At 43.0% G+C, this 19,369-nt stretch overlaps 2 protein-coding genes across 8 annotated transcripts in view; one reads left to right on the top strand and one right to left on the bottom strand.

The window, feature by feature from the left end:
* Positions 1–19,369, top strand: part of ABI2 (abl interactor 2) — a 167,769-nt gene that overhangs the window by 117,113 nt on the left and 31,287 nt on the right. For 6 of the 7 annotated variants that reach the window (XM_035007328.1, XM_035007327.1, XM_035007325.1 and 3 more), the window contains one exon: positions 1,099–5,696. The exons of the other annotated variant lie outside the window; for it this stretch is intronic. In XM_035007328.1, coding sequence (XP_034863219.1) covers positions 1,099–1,274 — 176 coding nt within the window. In that variant the 3' untranslated portion in view covers positions 1,275–5,696. Of the gene's footprint in view, positions 1–1,098; positions 5,697–19,369 lie in introns of those variants that run through there. 7 annotated transcript variants of the gene reach the window in all.
* Positions 10,317–19,369, bottom strand: part of RAPH1 (Ras association (RalGDS/AF-6) and pleckstrin homology domains 1) — an 89,230-nt gene continuing 80,177 nt past the window's right edge. The window contains 3 exon segments of the mRNA XM_035007320.1: positions 10,317–13,006; positions 13,009–14,044; positions 16,636–16,778. Of these exon segments, the coding sequence (XP_034863211.1) occupies positions 12,015–13,006; positions 13,009–14,044; positions 16,636–16,778 (2,171 nt within the window). The 3' untranslated portion in view covers positions 10,317–12,014.

The following is a 19,369-nucleotide window of genomic DNA, read 5'->3' as shown; positions in this document are numbered from 1 at the left end:
TTGTATTTAGGTGTTTGGTTCTGTTTTGAGAAGTACACACTATAAACTCTTCCGAGGCTCCTCTAACGTATTTTCTGGTATCCTTAATAGATTACTGTAATGGCAAATATTCAGAGATTAAGAAAGCCATTTAATTTTACTAAAGCAGGCCAGAAACAAAAATTAACTAGGGCAAGTCACACTAAATCATAAGTCCCTGTTGTTTTGTTTTCTTATTTACGTGAGGATTAAGTTTGCATGAGAAACTAACAAAGTATATACTTAATCAGAATGATGGCTAGATGGAGATTTTCTTGAGTGAAGTTCTGAGTGGTATAATAAAGGTACAGAGAATCCTTTTATAAAAATAAATCTTCATGTGGAGTTGAGCAAGTTATAAGGTATCCCAAGTTAACTAAACTGTTGAGGTCTAATGATGAGCAACCAGAGATTGTCTCCGCTTTGTTACCAATTTATTTAAGCAGTGAAAATTACAGGAGGGCTGACAGGTATCTTTGTTTTCTTAAAACTTTTGGCCCATCATTGTGGATATGTTTAACGGGCATAATGCAGCCTGTGTTTTAAAAGATTATATATAGTAGACTCCCACTTTGGACACATAGAACTCGTGGGAATTCAACTGCTTATTCTACTTCATGAATAGGTATAGGTTCTAGAAAGTTGGAGATGTAAATCCGCTATTCCCTTATTCTCATTTTCTCACTTGCCTTTTATGGTGCATCTTACTGCACTAGTATAATTCGCATGTTTAAAGATACGTGTTTTTACACAATATGGTGCTTAAACAAGCTCAGCTGAAGTAGCAGCCATCTTTCCCGATTCTGGTTCAGTAAGGTATTTTCCCCTAGGCTCCTGAAGGGTAAGTTTGACTAAATAGGATTTTTTTTTTTTCTTCCCTTTTATACTGTTTTGAACCTGACCTCTCCAAGATGGGATTTTATTGTATATAACTGGGTATTAGAAAAAAATTTTTTTAGTTTGTGTTTAGAAAGTCACTGAAGTACTGCAGCAGCTGGGAAAGGATGGATATTCATTTATTTGTTTCTGTCTTTCTGGGGATGTTATTCTTTTCATATCCTATTTTTTTTCCCCCTCTAGTTGTGGCAATTTATGATTATACAAAAGACAAGGAAGATGAGCTGTCCTTTCAGGAAGGAGCCATTATTTATGTCATCAAGAAGAATGATGATGGTTGGTATGAGGGAGTTATGAATGGAGTGACTGGGCTCTTTCCTGGGAATTATGTTGAGTCTATCATGCATTATTCTGAGTAAAGCTCAGCAGGGCTGTGTTTCCCTCACAGGAATAGTCAGGTCTTCCCAGATTATCAAAGGGCCCTGGGGATTCCCCTCCAGTGAAATGAAGGAAGGATACAAATGACACAAACTACTTATGTTTTTTTGGTTTACTCCCCAGTATTAAAAAAGCAAGCTGAATCTGAACAAATGGATCTTTCTGCCATTATTTGTACTATGCTGAGCTGTTTGGATTAAAATAAAGTGACCATTTCTAAATAGGTCAGAGGTATAACAGCATATAACTCTGTAAGACAAATCAGGTTAAGACTGATTCAGAAAATCTGGGATCTTTCTCAGGAATACTGTACACCCTTGGGATTTCTCCTCCTGCAGAATCTGGCATTGGACGTTCTCCAGTGCCTGTGCCAGAGGGTCAGCCTCGTGGCCCTAGTGCCGTACCCGGCCCCACGCTTTCTTCCACTCGGATGAGGAGCAGAGAACTAGTATTTAAATAGCATACGTAACCATTTTTATAACTGTTTCGATGGCTTCTTTCCTCTTAACACTGTAAATTCTGCCTTCTCTCAGCACTTGAGTGCACCGAGTGCGTGCTGCTGACTTGCATCCCTTCGTGTTTTTCACTTTGTAGACTGAGGATGATGAAGTGAGTCCCCAGACATTGCGAGGGTGGTTAACAGTTGCTGGTTTGAGTTCAGTGTGCCGTGGCCGCTGCAGGAGACTGCGCTGCCACCGAGGGCTGGTGGGCCCAGGCGTGTGACGCGCGGTCGCCTGGCTCCCAGACTGAAGCAGGCGTGTGAAGCTAGATGTGAGGCTCCTGAGGTTGAGACTGACCTGGAGAAAATGTTGTGCTCTAGGCATCCTAGACCTTTGCCTTAGGCACGGTTTCCAGGAGCAGAATCTTGGAGGTCAGACCAGCTATTTCTTTACTTCTCTCACTATTCAGGAAGACATTCTTTCTTGGAAAACAGCCGTTATTTTCAAGTCTCTTGACAGTCACTGGGAATCAGAGGCTCGCTCCTGTGCTCCCCGAATGTTGTTAATGGCCAGTGTTACTGCTGCTGAGTTTACTCAGTTCTAGGAAAGGTAAATACTCTCCCGGTTTTTTGATTGGCTTTTGAAGTCACTGCTCTTGGCAAGAATTTGAACCTTCTCTCTTGGACTAAGAATAGTGGGATGAGAGGTTTAAGGCCAAATACTCATCTACTTACATAGATAAAAATCAAGATAATTTTGAGCGAAACAGTAAGTATTTTTTTCTGTCTGTACAAGTTACAGCTTCACATTCAGTGGAGCTCGTAAGGCAGCTGGCTTTAACCATCGCTTCTTTAAGCAGTCTAAAAAATACCGATGAAAGGGTCCAGGAGGGCTTGCTGCTCAGCAGCTGGATTTTGTGGTGAGGACCCAGCTCACGGGCCCAGAGCTGCCTTGGGTTTGTCCCCGTCCCAGGGACTTTGCCAAGTCATTTCCCGGTGCTGGGTAAAAAGGGGACAGAGAGGCAAGCACTGCGTTTATTTCAAATGAAGGCCTTGGACAGGATAATGTAGGTAAGGGGATCTGACTGAAAAATGAACAAGTGCACTAGTGTATGAGGGAATTCAGATGGTGTAAGCAGAAGTTAATATTCCACTTGTAGATCTGTTTTCAGAGCACAAAACTTCAACACCATTTAACAGACCCAGATACAGGGTTCCCTTACCAAGACTTCTTGTTTTAAAGTTGCAGGGGTTTTCCCCCACACATTGCAAGGTAGCTATTTTGCATTTAGATTTCTTCAACATTAGCGTTCATTAACTTGCCTCCACTTCATGCTTCTGTTAGGTCATCTTGACATTCTTTATGCTCTGTTTTCCTTTAAAGTAATGGCCCTGAGTGTCCTCTGAGCCTTCAGGTTCATTATGGACCAAGACTATCTACCTGGATAGGTTAAACTCTTCTTAGTGTTGGTGTATAACTAGGAAAACTGTTTTGAAATTTAGATGTGTTCCAGTTTTTACTTCAATAGCTTTGTGCTGAGAAAGCTTAGTGGATTTTTAAGGCAAGAGGGTATTTTGAAATCCCATATAGTATTCACAGCTCACACCTATAGAAGCAGAGAAGATAATTGTGCAAAAAAAGTTGGTGGCGGTCACCTTGCCTTTTGGACCCCTGCTGGACTGTGGCCTGCAGAAGACACTGGTGCAGTCCTTCATACTGAAGACCTGCAGCAGAGGGGGCTCCATCGGTCAGCTGACTTTTTCTATATTATTTAACACTAATGTATACAATTGTTTTAAAAATACCTGTTGGATTTTCTGCATATTTTAAATTTTTGTACAGTTTTAAATTCTATATATTGTCTTGGAAGGATGCTATGTAATGATGACGGGCCAGGCCTACAGTAATTGGAGACTTTTAATGTATGTAATATTTCACAGATTGCATGCTATTAATAGTCTGTGAAGGTAGTATTTCTTGATTTATCGTAAGTCCCCCCTCCCAATTTATTTTTTTTATGAACTACAGGATGGTTGGTAGTAGGAATTCCAAATGAATGCAGAAATCTTACAGGATACATAATATTGTGGCAAAGATGATCCAAGTCTAAAATCTGCTGACTCGTAAGCAACCATTTTAACAGGATAGAGGGAGAATCTAATGGGAGAGGGGATTTTTTATCCTTCTGAAGTGCTTTTCCTTAAAGTAAAAGTGACTGAAGTCTCTCTCCCTCTCCCACCCCCCCACTTTTGGTACTAGTATTTGAAAGGCCCGGGGGAGATGAATGAAAATCACTTTCTTGTTGACCTTATGGCTAAGGCAATAAATCAAAAACCAAAATAGTGTCAAGATCTAGACCTGAGAGATTCAGCCCCAGCTGTATTTGGAGTAAATATGATTCTTTGAAGATATCTTGTTCAGTATTCTCCATTTTTTGGCTACCTGCTTTCTATCTCCCTCAGGGGCACCTGCTGTTCCCATCTTAGGGGGGGCAAGGGCCTGCTACTTTTGCTGTGTTCCTAGAAGTCACTAGCTGAGACTTTCTTATCCCTCGCTTTCTTTCCCCCCATCCTGCTGCTGTTTCTTACCCAGCTAGACAGAAGGTTTATGCATCTTTGCAGTGATGTCTGTGATGGAGCTGTGCTCCCTAGCAGTTGTATGTTGATTACAGATGATTACTTAGGATTTTTCTGCTTGAGAGGCATCAAAATGACGGTAGTTTTGCTTTTATCCTTTTGTGTTCATTTTCTTTTAGCAGGTACCTTTCTGCATTAAGAACTGTTCCTTTATTTTTAAATTACCTTTTCTTCTCAGTGGAGAGAGCATGACATGTTCTGAAGGCCACCTTTCCCTTGGAAAAGGGTTTGATGAAGGATTTGGCAGGTGACTGCCAAGTCTTCGAAAAGAATGGGGATCTGAATCACTTCCCATCTGTTCACTTCTGAACTTCTTTGGCCAGGAACTCCTGACTGGTGTTAAGGTGATTTCCCTTCCATGATTTACTTAGAATCCTAGAATTTTAGAGCTACATGAGATTTAAAAAATTTTAGTTCATTTTAACTGATGAGGTTAGATGTTTCATTTCAGATAACAGCTAGTTAACAACAGTAGAGTTCCTGACTCAATGCCTGTACTTTTTCTACAGCTGTCTTAATTGAATATGCTGTATGTTTCTTTAAAAATTACGAGTGCTACTTGATGTCTTCAGGAAGATACTTGAAAAGATAACACTGTTTCGATAAATTCCATCAGTATTCAAACTGTTTAAAGGAATGTACTAAAGCACAACTTAATTAGTGAGAATTATCTTCATGTTAACCCTTCTACTACTCCACTCAGTACTATGTAGCAAAAATAGGTTACCTGATTTCAGCACTGGCAGGAGGAGCACAGCAAAGAGCCTTAGTTGAGAGAGGCTTATAAAACAGTATTTTTACGGAGGCATTGTGCTCATAATCTTACGTTTACTTTATTCCTGTTTCTTTTTGAGAATCTCATAAACCTTAAAAAAAAATTGACAAATGAAACGATAGGGCCTAGCTGTGTATAAATGATCCTTGCTCAGTATCTTGAGATTTTTTTGTAAAACACAAACACGAAAAGTTATTTTCACATTACGATGGAAATGTCTTTTGCAACTTCAGAATTCTATGGAAAAAGTTTTTCATATTTTGTGTCCATGCATCTTTTTTCTTAAAATGGTTTACAAAAAAGAATGTTAAACAACTTGTGATCTGGCCAGTTGTATTTTTAAAGCTCCTGCAGGGAGGGTTGGTATCCTGAGTTGAGTAGAAATCATGCAGGAAAACTTGAGGGAGCAGTCTGTTGCCAGTAATGTTTCTCGTGTGTGCCATGAAGCCACCTCCAGCTGAGTGGGGGAATCTTCACTTTTTAATTTCGAAATTGTATTTGAAATTGTTGCTGTGTACTAAGAACTTGACCTAAATAAAATTCTACAAAGTATGTCCAAATGTCTTGTGAATGTTTTTATGCAAGTAACCAAAGAGGTTACTAAGGTGGTAAATCGAAGTGTATTGGAGAGAATCCTTCCCTGTTGTTCTAATCTGAGGGTTTTCTGATCACTTGCCCCTAAATACAATTCTTTTAATACAAAAAGGAGAGGTTTCTTTTTTTACCCTCATTTGACAAAAGATAGAGATTTGTAAATACGTTATAAATATACATTTATACATACCTTGACATGGCAGGCCAACACATTATTGTTGTGATACCAAAGCTTTGAAACAACAAGCATCCCATTTTGGATTTGGTTCTACTTTGTTTAAAGAAGAAGATCTTAGTTTCAATAGGCAAAGCTTGCTTTCTCCTCTGTTGGTACAAACTAAAAGTTAACCAGTTGAACATATCAAATTGTAGTTTAATTTACCTTCCCACTTAATTTGTTCTTACTGCACAGCTTATTTATGGGCACCCCAACATAAACAGCCAAAACCAATTTCTTAAGAATGCCGATCCACAAACAAACAGTCAAGTCAAGTCCCCATGTTTAAATGAAATCTATGTATTCTTTTTATTAAGGATTGGGTAAGCGGACATAATGAAAACACAAAACAAAACAAATTTACACTGTATGACTACTGTCCTAAGCCGTTACAATAGTTCACCGACAGTAACTGGTAGAGTAATTTGGAAAATAACTTAATCCAGCAGTAGAACAAAAAAAACATTGTCAGTAGTACTGAATATATCTCTCTCTCATATATATATCTATATATAATCTATATATAGGTTTGCACAATCAGGGAGCAAGGCACATAATGAAATGAGAGCGTACATTTAAGCAGAAGAAAACAACAAAGCTGAAAGAAAAAAAATTGTAACTTCACCTTTACCGAGCTGTGCATAATCATAATCTTGAATAATGTTCTCTATTAGGTACTTTATAATGCAGTTCCTTTTGCCTTCTTTTCATGCTTTAAAAAACTATACTCCTACATTGTATCTATTTATTTATGGCAAAGCTCCCACAGCCTAGATAACAGTGTAAGCCTTGACTCCATTTTTTCAAGAAATGGGAAAAGGAGCAATCCCAGTTAAATATGTGCAACTTTCCTTTAAAACAGTAAACTGTTTTTACAACATTTAGCACAAGCTAATGATATTGTAAATGTACATTTCTATAAAAGGAGTTCACTAGTGGCGAATGATAAAATTAAGCAAAATCATTTGAAACATTCCAGTTAACGCTTATTTTCTAGGAGGGATTATTTACAAGTAGAAAAAAAAAATATAGGAAGTAGGAATCATGAAAAATGGCAGTTTTTGGTATTAGGTTACAATAAATCTGACAACAATGGACAGTTCCCAAAATGCAAAGACTTTCTGTAAGTGCTGCAAGCATGTTCTGCCTAAGAAGAGGTTGAGGCTTCAGCAGTTAAGAGCTTGGTATTAATAGCCATCCATGATCAACAGGGTCACTTCTGAACTTAGCTATCTTTTAATATGTAGTAATCGCCATCACCCTGACTAGACTCACTTCTCTAAATGTCTTTGGTAGAAAGCGGCCAGACCCCATTCAGGTAGATGAAAGCCATCTCTTGTGAGACAGACACTTTCTCTACTTCTGCGCAAACGACAAATACTCATCTTCCTTCTTTCACTAGCACCTCAAAGTTTGCTTGTTGGATATTTTTTAAATGCTATTCCTCCAAAAGAGTTCAAGGCACTGGGGATTATAGCAGATAGTGTCTTCTCTTCAGCAAAGAGCAAACAAATTGGAGATTTTTTTCCCTTAACGTGTTTATCAAGTATATTGTTGTTATTTAGCAAATGTATTCTACAGCTTAATTTCAGGTTTCTTTTACATATAGACCTTCCGAGGGCACAGTAAGAACAGAGCACTTGTTTAGCTGGAGGGATAGACTGGTTAAAAGTGTAGAAATGTTCTATTGAATTTTTAAAGGAAAATAAATCTTAAAAAAATAGGATATTTCATTGTACTTGCATCTCTCTGTGCATCAAATCTCAACTTGGTGAGTGAGCACATACTCCTGTAGGGCTAGGGATAACCCACATTGATGTAAAGTGTATAAGCAAAAGTCAAAAGTGCCAAAAGGTACTGGCAACCTAAAAGGGAGTTTTAGAAACAGACATCTTCTCATCAAGTGTATAAATCCAAATTATTATACCTACTTAAAGCAAGTCATTACACCTATAATCATACAGGGCCATACAGGTTTAACTGGTCTAAACTTGAATAAAATCTGAGACACTTAGCAGTTGTAATTTGTTAGCTCGTGAAGGTATATGAAAAATTAAAACTAGGGAAAAGGTTTTTTTAAATTCACATGTTTGTAACAAATTGCTTTTAGCGGAAGAAAAAAAGGTGACAAAGGGTTCTGTTGGTGGCTTGATAGTCAAATAAAACCGGTCCATACCGTTTACTTTTTTTTCCAGGCTATTTCGTAACCTTACATCCTTGACACAAGCTTATTAGCAGTTGTATTCTCCCAGAAGAGCAGCTTCTGAAACTAACTGGATGCACAGCTCCTGTTAATCTTGATCTCAGTTGTCACTGTATTGGGGTTATTTATTCATGATCTCCCAATTTTGTCTAAACTTTCTTGATAAACTCAGCATTGTTTTTAGTGGCAAGTAAACTTCCACACAGAGAGAGGACTTCCAAGATGGTTCACGGCCCTTAGCACAGTATGCCGTCAGTGGGCGGGAGCACTTTCATTTTAGAGAGCTGTAAAACACCATCACCTCTACATTACTTTGACATTTTCTGATGAAAACTATTTCCTATAATTTTTAAGCCGCCAATCTTTCTCATCTTAAAAAGTCCCAGAAATTTAAAAAAAATCCAATTTACAGTTAGGTGGGTACCTATGAAAGCCATAAGAATACCTATCCTAAGGGAGTATTATAGCAGCTGAAGAAATGTGTTTGAATAGTAAAAACCCAGCTGAATAAAATGTCAATACAGAAGAGTCTAGCATTTATATTCTTACCTAGAACCTATGTCATTTTTTTTTTTCAAGATTTTATTTCTTTGACAGAGACAGCGAGAGAGGGAACACGAGCAGGGGGAGTGGGAGAGGGAGAAGCAGGCTTCCCGTGGAGCAGGGAGCCCGATGCGGGGCTCGATCCCAGGACCCTGGGATCATGACCCGAGCCGAAGGCAGACGCTTAACGACTGAGCCACCCAGGCGCCCCTATGTCATTTGTTTTATTAACAGAATAGGCTCTGCTGCCCTTCAGAGTTAGTACCCAAACCTTAAGCACAGGTGATCACCAATTCTGAAATGACGTGTGGTAGAAGTGGAGGGTGTCACTAATTAACCAAGTCACTAGCTGAAACAGGCACCTGTTTGCACTGCCCCCAACGCTATTCACTTCTCCGTCCAGCCAGGTCAGCTGCCCAGATGTTCTTCTCTGAGCAGAAGCAGATACATGGGGTTGGAAGAGCTACTGAGCAGACGGCACTGGAGGAAGGAAGGCGCAGCCCTAGTGTCCTTCGGCAGTCCGTGTTCTCCAACCACACACCAGAGAGAAGTTCCAAGAGTAACAGAGTCGTCTCAAAAGAACCCCACACAACTTCATCCCAACAAAAATCCCACTAGGGAGTAAAAAGCTAGAAGTATAATCTAATTATTATTTTGTGGGGTTCTCTGATTCAGTGTTTCACATAAAACAAACGGGGGAAAAGCTGATTAGTAATAGCCTTTTCTGTCCTTGGAGAAACGTAAAGGAAAACCACCTGCTGCAGACAAGCCACGGGATTCGGGTGTAAAGGGCACAGCTCTCTTCTTAGTGCCGCAAGCGTTCTAAAGGATGTCTGCTCTTTCAGGGAAGTGGTAACGCGGGCGCATCGGGTCGGATGGCTCTCAGGACTGACACAAGCCAAGAAGTCCTAGGGCACCCCACACTGACTCAAGCAAGGCTGCATCTTAGGGCCCAAATCATGCGTGAAGGAGGACTGAGGGAATACTAGTGTTTTTCCCCTCCAGGAAAGCTGAAGTCCACCTTCATGCAAAATAAAGACCATCACCCCCACAAAAACCCTAGTGATGAATATTTCTGTCACTGGATTCCTATTACTCACTTTACCTGACAAATAAGGGTGGTCCTTAGAATATAAAGCTGCAGGCAGCAGGCAGAACTGTGGGAAATTACTTCACTCATGAGTTACAGTGGAGCTTGGCCATCTGTGCTCAACCATTACCGAGACTGCTGCGCATGCTTAAATTAACAGTGCCGATGTGTTAATGGTCACTTCATGAGCCTAAGAATATCAAGCACACAAAGTTTGAGAACAAATGAGAAGATCCAAAAAGTGTCTTTTAAAGAGCAGGACTTTAAAAAATGCACAGTGGTACATATTCTTATTGCTCTGTAAGCACATGAATTGCTGAATGATATCCTAGACATGTAGGCAATGGAGAGGCGCCACTTCATACTCTCTCTGATGCAGTCCTTTTTTTGGAGGTGGGTTTATAGGAGTATCTTGTGTATACAGTACAACTTTTGCTTATTCTTAAATTCTTTACTATCTCTGCCCCGCTGCACTGACTTCACTTTTTTCTTATGGGACAATGTCAAAGATTTTTGCAGGCTGCACTGGTAATTCTGATTCACGACAGGTAGAGACTTGGATTACAAGATGTGCTCATTTATCACCGCTGGGATGGCTAGTTTTTATTGTTTAAGAGCAGCTCTGAGGTTGCATTTTATTTGTAATGGCCACTTCATCATCATAAACTGATGGGACAGTACATATTTCTCTCAGATACCAAGGAAAATTCACAGAACAGCAACAGCAACAACAACAAAGGCGTCAGGCAGGGTGTGAAGCAGAGAGAATGCAGTGGGTCATTAGAGCAATGATTCCATTTTACACCAAACCGCACGTGCATAATATGTAATGTCACTCACTGTACTTGGACTACACTACTCCACCTGAACACCCGGGGACCTGGACAGATCTCCACAACCAGGCCACAGCAAGCAAGAGTCCGAGCGAGCTCTAGTAGCTAAAGATGGAATGGTCACAAACCTCCCTTTTCGCCTCCCGCTGGGAGAGTCCCGTACTCCAGTGGATTCTCTCTTCTACACCACAGTCCATACACAACCCGACAAATGGTACCTGCACAGGGGGCAGGCCTGCTCTTTCCTAATCACCCATTCTAGAGCGACACGCAAAAAAGACGCAATCAGAAGCTAATTTTGTTTTTGTAATGATGCACTGTATCGGACATGGGATGTGTGTATGTGATAGAGCAATTGTCTACAGATCTCTACTATCAACATCTACCTAAAGCACACACTATATAACTGGTGACCCAAAGACATACCGGGACAGAGCATTCCAGGGGTATTGTGTCAGATATTCTCTCACGACAAATCAAAACAAGAATCACGAAGCCAAGCTTGATGAGGCTTCGCAAAGCTCGTGAAAAAGATGCCAACAGTACAAAAAGAACTATCCGGGATTACAGTACTAAATTATCCATGTATTGTAGGCAAAGAGCTTACCTGTGACAGAACACATCCTAGATACAGCTGGGATCATGGCGGCCCCTACAACTAGAATGGTTTAGTGACATTGTGTGTTTACTTCCTATCCACAACCACGGACGGACGCAGCATCTGTGGAAACTTCCCCATTCTGCACTAGTGACCCACCCATGATGCTGACAGTTTCCTGATTTAAAGTGCCCCTTCAGGTATAAGTGATGAAGTGTCGGCCAAGCAGTTCGAACTTCAGCCAACTGGGGAAAAAACAAACCTAAAAGTCCCATCGATACACCAAACATTCTGCTGTCTTCTCAAACTGAGAAACAGCACATAATACATCTATTCCTTAATATATAATACACAACATGCACAGAGAGGCTGCACATGAACACTTATAAAATGCCTTCTAAGTCAGTCATTAAAAGTTTTTGGTCCAATCCACATGAGAGAGAACAGAAATCCTAAGGGACAGGACACACATCCCCTTCCATGCCTCTTCCACCCAAAATACACAAACCCATATTCAGGTTAGGAGAGAAAAGGAATAAATAGACTCACTCTCAGCTCTCTATATACATATACACATACATATATGTATACATATATATACATACACATAAACACACGATCTATGTATAGCTATGCGTGTCCACGCACACGTACACACCACACACAGCTGGGTACTACCTGAATAACAACATCATACTAGGAGGCTCTGCACACCAGAATTCATAGGTGATCAGGTGAGCTGATTGTAGAGCTGATTACAGATACCACGCAAATAAAGTCCTACGGTAGCTACTACCAGTCTCTCGAGAGCTTGGTGTTCTGGTCTCTCTTGGGGGGTGCGGGAGGGGGTCCTCTCCGCAGTGTTGCATAGCCCGATATATGACTACCTCCGTAACCGGCTTTCTGTTGATCAGAAAGCAGTTCCGGGGGGGGCGGCGGCAGTGCCATATCATCCATGGTGGCTGTGGGCTCTGCCCTGGACATGCGGGAGGAGGAGAGCGAGCCGTGCCGGGTGACGGACTTCCGTTGCAGTGTCCTGTTGAGGTCAGCGAGGAATCCAGGCTGGACGCTAAGGCCGGACTTGGGAGAGGTGGGCACTTGTGGCACAACTGTGGCCGTTGCTGGCTGCTCAGAGATCTCTGCTTGAGTGAGGCGGGTGCTGTCATTCCGTTTGGGTCGTGTGGGGGGAGGGGCCTTCTTCGCCGATGTTTTGGACCATGGCTGTGGTTGAGGATTAACGACTGCCACTTTTGGAGAGGTGTTTCCCGAGAATACAGCTGGAATCTCTATGGGGGGCAGAGGAAGCTCTATTTCAGGTGGAGGGGGTGGGAAGTCGGAATCGGATGGAGGAGAAGGAAATTCTACCACAGAGTCCTTTCCGCGCCCACTCAGGACAGATGCTTTTGTTGACACACACCCTTGTTGGAGAACTCCAGGAAGGTTAACTCCAGCAAGACTTAGTTTTCCGGGTTTGGGGGGCGCCGCCGGAGGTGGTGGGGTCTCTTTGCTGGGAGATCCTGAGGGTTCTGCTGACGATGCAAACTTGCTCACTAGACTGTCTACTGAGGGTCTCTTGGGCTCAGGGTGCTCGGTGCAACTGCTGGACTTAATGCTGGAGTTTCGCTGTGGGGTTGGGGGAGGTTTCTTTGCCCCGGGGCTGGATGTCTTACTGGTCTTTTTGCCTGGAGATCCACTTTTGTCGGAGGCAGGAGAAGCTGAGGGTGTAGCTGTCAGGGGTGGTGGGACCAGGGCCGGTGGAGGAGGAGGAGGAGGGGGGGGGGGGGGGGGGGGGGAGGAGGAGGGGGAAACACCAGGCTGCTCTCAGGAGGAGGAGGAGGGAAATCCGGAGAGGGGACAGGGATAGAGCTGGGCTGCCACTTGGGTTTCGCTTTCACAGCAGGAGGGGACTGTGGGGCCACATTCGCGGAGGGAGGCCTGAAGGGCTGCTCCACGGGAGGAGGGGCTGGAGGGGGCGGAAACTGGCTGGCTATCTGCTTCACGACTGAGGGCGCGGGAGACAGCGGAGAGGGAGGTGGTTTTACGCAGAAGCTCTGCTGCTTGGGCAACGTGGGTGGGGGGACTGGACCAGGAGGAGCAGGGGAAGAGGGTGGGATGTGGGACACAGGAAAAGCCGGCTGCTTTTTTGCTGGGGGAGCTGGAGGAGTAGGTGTGGCTGGCACAGCTTGTGTCATAACAGGGGGCACGGTCTTGGTGCTGGTTGGTGGGGGCATCGTCACAAGGGGTTTGGGGGGCGCCTGGGGAGGAAGGGGTGTAGGGACAGGAGGGGGTGGTGGTGGCGTCAGAGGGGCCACTTGAGTGGCATGCTGAACGTGATGAATCTTCAGTGGAGGAGGTGGAGGGCTGAACTGTGGGAGGGACGGGGTGCAGGGTGCCGGTTTGAGCTGGGCCATAGCTGAGCCCGGGGTGGGGGGTGGGGGTGGGGGCGGGGGTGGGGGAACGACCCCACTGGGGGGCACCAGGATCTGAGGCTTTCCTGACTGGGAGGTGGAGGCCAGAGACTGTATCACTGAGGGCGGCGGAGGCTTGAATAGGGGTCCTGAGTGCTGAGAAGCGTTCTGCAGCCTGGTTATTGTGCTGTACTTGACGAACATGGTGGCTGCTGAGCCAGCAGAAGGTGCCGACTGGCTGGGCAGAGGTGGGGGAGGTGGGGGGGGTGGAGGGGGGGGCGGGGGCGGGGGCGGGGGCGGGGGGGGGAGAGGCGGGGGAGGCTGGGGGGCAGGGTAGGGGGTGACCAGCTTGGGCTGTGGGGATAAAGGGGGCATAAGTGAAGTGTAGGGTCGATTCATAGACTCCATTCTGGCCTAAAAGGAGCATAAAGGGGGGGGGGAGGTGGGAGAGAGAAAACACAACAAACACAACAGTTACAGAGGTAAGCTTTGCGTCAAACTAAACAAGGAATCTGGGACATGGGAGAAAGGACTCTGCAGTGGGACAATGTCAGGAAGGCGAAAATCAGACTCCCTGGGCACCAAGGGTATACAGGGAATTTGTTCACCCAGCAATACTCTCAAGTGGCAAGACTGCCTAACAATCTAGGGAAAACGTCCTGCTGATCAGTGGCGGGTTGTCTGATCTCCGAGCCCTGACTTTCCCACGCCTGCCACGAACAGGAGCCCCCGTGGGGGGACCTCTGTGCACTGACCCCCCCAGACTGTGGCAAGCGGAGACGTGATGGCTCGAGTTCACCTTTCAGTCCATGGCCGCATCCACATCAAGCAGATGCCATAACCGGGTTTAGGAGTGCTGGTGGAGGGCCTCCCGAGGAGTGAGGACGGCTGTGTGATGCTAGCAAGCTGACACGAGAGAACATGAGAATGTTCAGCAGGGCATGCACAGTCACATGGGAATGAATGAGCTTGACACACACACTCGTGTTCGTGTGAGACACTTGCATCCAACATGCACAGAAGTCCAGCAATGCAGGTAAAGGGGGGGCATTCTTTACATTTGTTTTACTGGAAAATACATAAAGAAATGCTTTATAAACATTACAGCAAAAGATTATAAAAATACCATACAGAAAAAGCCAGGAGAAAATGAGGAGAAACCTTAGAAAACTAAAGGAAATATATCAAGGAATGGCAGCTAGAGTTTGCCAACAACCTGCTGACCAGCCCCTCGGGCACCTCTGGCACTGCCCGGGTTACCACATCTGGTCATCTGTGTCATGGAGCCACTCATGCATGAATGTGGTTCAAGTACTTTTGAAAAGAGCAAAGGAAGGGCCCTTGGTTTAATAAAGCTTGGGCACGTGTTTTAGGTTCTTTGAACAGACTCTGAGGATCCAAGATAAACCATTTGTTTCCAAACTACAAATGACATCTAATTAGCATCAAGAACGCTCAGGTTAGTAGACTAGAAGGCTCAGGACGGGGCTGAATTCCAATGCCCACCAGGACACTCACATGTTTCTTTAAAAATTGCACAAAGTAAAAGCATTAGTCTGCGAGACTTGGTTACAGGGGTCACCCAGGTTAATGTGTTTCCAAAGAACAGCCCCTGACCTTAACTTGACCCTGTCTTGGCTGCTGCAGGGGTGCAGACCTCAGCCGTGCTGGCCTTCTCATTTGGCACCTGAGGCTGAGGTAACAGAAGAAACACAGGTGGGGTCAAGACACACCATCGATGCTGCACAGAACGGTTCGCGCTCCAGAAACTACCACGACCAACTCTGTGGCTTCAGCACACAGCATTCGGACCTTTAGTATTATTTTGTTTTCCTCTTGGCCTTTCACTTAAAATGTACAGGGTTAACACTATTAAAAATTTAGTAAGGGAGCAGACTTTTCTTTAGATATCTGAATTGTGCAAATCTGCTTCTCCAACTACACATACAGAGTTATCAATAAGCACAAGATAGGGCTGTTTCATCCAAACTGATTAAGTGGGAAAGGGAGACAATTATTTCTTAAAATCTGAGCCCCTGATAAAGGAGTTAAACAAACTGTGAGTGCTCTGAAAATTCAGGTCATTAGAACCGATTTTCAAATATTTCTTTCTAAGACAAAGTGTCCCACCCCGACATGGGGCTACTAATGCCTCTTGCTGAGGAGCAGTTAATACACCACAAATGCAAATAAAGGAATAAATTAAAGGAAACGATCCATTTAATTCTCTTTGGTGAGTGTACTTGTGTAAGTGATTCAGACCAAAAGAACAAAAAAAATCACGATGGTTACTGGGTAGAAGCACAATGCTCAGGCCAGCCGTGCCACTGGCCCCTCGGTGACGGTGATGGCGACGGCGTGAGCGCCTCCCGCTCAGCGGGCGAGGGCAGCCGTGACACACAAGGCTGGCCTCCGAACTTCAGAGGCAGTCTGATTCGATGGCTTTCACCCGGGCTAGAGAACCTACATATTTCTAAACAGTCCTGCAATAATTATAATTCGTCCTTCAGTGTCACTGAACAACCTACTGTGCAAAGCTCAGGGATCCAAAATTTTAAGGGGATTAATCTGAATTTATGTCTTCTGCATATACTAAAATTTGAGAAAATCTCATGTGCAGAGAAATGCCAAAAAGCATAAAAGAATAGAAGACAAAGGAAGGAGTCTGAATAGATTAATAATGAGTAACGAACCATTAAAGCTTCTCTGAAACAAAGTTAGGGCCCTGGCACTAAATGGTGTTGCTCCATCCCAACTGATTAAGGGTGAAAGGGAAGACATCATTATTTCTTAAAAGTCTGAACCATCGATAGTCATTAAATTGACAGTTTGAGATCTTAGGTCACTAGAGCCAATTCACAGATACTCATTTCTGAAGAGAAGTCAAAGTAAGAATACTGAAATAGGGCCAAGAAAGAGTTCTAATAAAGGAATAAAAGCAACAAACTAACCCATGGAACATCAAAGATTTTTTTTATATAAATTATCACCAGTGTGTTACCTACCTTGCTGGACTCTTCCAACTGAGTACCACGTTTCCAGGCTTCAGAGAAGATGGAGCTCACAATACTCTGGGAACGGACATGTCCTGCTGGCTGAGTATCAGATACTCCGCTGTCAGATTGATTAGAATGATTTGACTGAGACTCTGTTTAAAATAGATTTTCAAAAATAGGATTAATTAAGTTGTTATTCCGACAGTATGAATATGTACAGTTAGCGAGCTCTTTTACACAAGATCAGATGCTATGCAGGACTGCAACAAGTTACTTTTACTCATTTCATATAAACACAGTCTGAACTTTCCTCTAGAAAACTTTCCTTATCTTAGGGCTAATAGGAAATCTTGGTTCTTTTTAAACAGCTCACCATGACAGACTGAACATCACAATGAAAGATTTGTGTAACGTTACTGGTATCCTGACAACCTTGAAGAGGTGTTCTCGCCTTGCCTGGAGGCCAGGCTACCGTGTAGCTGCTGCCTGGTAGTACCAGTACCTGCATCCCTAGAAAATACTTCTCACTTGAGCTCAGGGTTGCTGGGAATGGTGGCGGATACACTGGATGTCTCTCTGGCATCCAGGGGGAGGGACCTGGGGAGATTATGTCACTGGACCCCAAGTCAGGTAAGATAACCATGCGGAAGGAAGCACCTAGCCCAGTGGCCAACATCTGGTGGAGATTCAGGTGTTAAAGCTAGTCCTATCCAATGACTCTGTGTGTGGGGGGGGTATATTATTAGATTGCTCTTTAATCAAGTCCAGCCAAGTTACCGAAGCAGTACAGAGATGACAGCCACAAACTCCTCTGGATAAAGTTAAGACATATCCTCAGGCAAAAATACAGGATAAAACCTACTCTGTTTTCTTCTTTCTTCATCATTCAATTGCTGAGTCTTTTTAAAATTTTTTATTTTAATTCCAGTATAATTAAGTTATATTAGTTTCAGGTGTACAGTATAGTGATTCAACAATTCTATACATTACTTAGTGCTCATCACAGTAAGTGTCCTCCTTAATCCCCATCACCTATTTTACCCATTCCCCCATCCACCTCCCCTCTGGTAACCATCAGTTTGTTCTCTCTAGTTAAGAGTCTGTTTCTTGGTTTGCCTCTCTCTCTTTCCTTTGCTCATTTGTTTTGTTTCTTAAATTCCACAGATGAGTGAAATTTGGTATTTGTCTTTCTCTGACTTATTTCACTTAACATTCTCTAGCTCCATCCGTGTTGTTGCAAATGGCAAGATTTCTTTTTTTTTTTAAAGATTTTATTTATTTATTTGAGAGAGAGAGAGACAGAGTGAGAGGGAACACAAGCAGGGGGAGAGGGAGAGGGAGAAGCAGGCTCCCCGCGGAGCAGGGAGCCCGATGCGGGGCTCGATCCCAGGACTCTGGGATCATGACCTGAGCCGAAGGCAGACGCTTAACGACTGAGCCACCCAGGCGCCCCAAGATTTCTTTTATGGCCAAATAATATTCCTGTGTTTGTGTGTGTGTGTGTGTGTGTATATAGGTGTAGGTGTATGTCTATATATATATATATATATATATAGGTGTATGTCTCTATATATATATATATATGTCTGTCTATATATATATAGACAGACACCACATCTTCTTTATCCATTCATCCATCCATAGACATCTGGGCTCTTTCATAGTTCCATAGCTTGGCTCTTGTAAATAATGCTGCCATAAACAAAGGGGGGCGTATATCCTTTTGAACTACTGTTTTTGTATTCTTTGAGTAAATACCCTGGGGTGTGATTCCTGGATTGTAGGGTACTTCTATTTTTAATTTTTTGAGGAACCTCCATAACTGCTTTCCACAGTGGCTGCACCAATTTGTGTTCCCACCAACAGTGCATAAGGGTTCCTTTTTCTCCACATCCTCGCCAACACTTGTTTCTTGTGTAACTGCTGAGTGTTTTTTAAAAAGTTGCAACTTCACTAGCCTCCTACATCCCTATTTAATTACTAACCAGAACAACAGCAGATAAGATAGGAGGCTGGAACATGTGAATCCTTGAGCTCTCTTCAGCATGAATGTATAAGATTTTGCAATTTATATTTAAAAATCTGCATAATACTTAACACTGTATAAGGAGGGATGATGCTGGACTAGGAAAAGGCACCACACCACTTCATAAAATGTGTGGATTAATGCTGTATTAATTCAAAAAATATTATGGCATCTTTTATCTCAATCTTTCCCTTAATTTTTCTAAAATCTTAACTTGTGACATACTCTTACCTTGCCTTTCTCAATCCATTATCTCAAAAGTGTCTTCCTCCCCTTTAATAAACATTTACAGAATAGTTGTAGATTTATGGAGAAGTTGCAAAGCTAGAACAGAGTTCCTACACACCTAGCACCCAATTTACCTCATTATTAACTTGCTATATTACCATGTACATTGTCACAACTAAGGAACCAACACTGATACATTACTATTAACTACACTCCAAACTTTATTTGGATTTCACTAGTTTTTCCATTATGTCCTTTTTTTTTTTCCTTTTTGGATCCAGGATACCACATTATAGTTAGTTGTCAATGTCTCCTATGACAGTTTCTCAGGCTTTCCTTGTTTTTGATGCTTTTGACGGTTCTGAGGAATACTGGGTCAGGTATTTTACAGAATGTCTCTCAATTTTGATTTGTCTGTGATGTTTTTCTCCGGATTCGACTGAGTTATGAAACTTGGAGAGGAAGACCAAGAGAGGGAAAGCGCCAATC

This window comes from Mirounga leonina, unplaced genomic scaffold, assembly GCF_011800145.1.
Source record: "Mirounga leonina isolate KUSES-001 unplaced genomic scaffold, KU_Mleo_1.0 Mir_151, whole genome shotgun sequence".
Taxonomy (NCBI): Eukaryota; Metazoa; Chordata; class Mammalia; order Carnivora; family Phocidae; genus Mirounga; species Mirounga leonina.
Note: the sequence above shows the minus strand (reverse complement) of the source record. Positions and strands in the feature narration are given on the sequence as shown.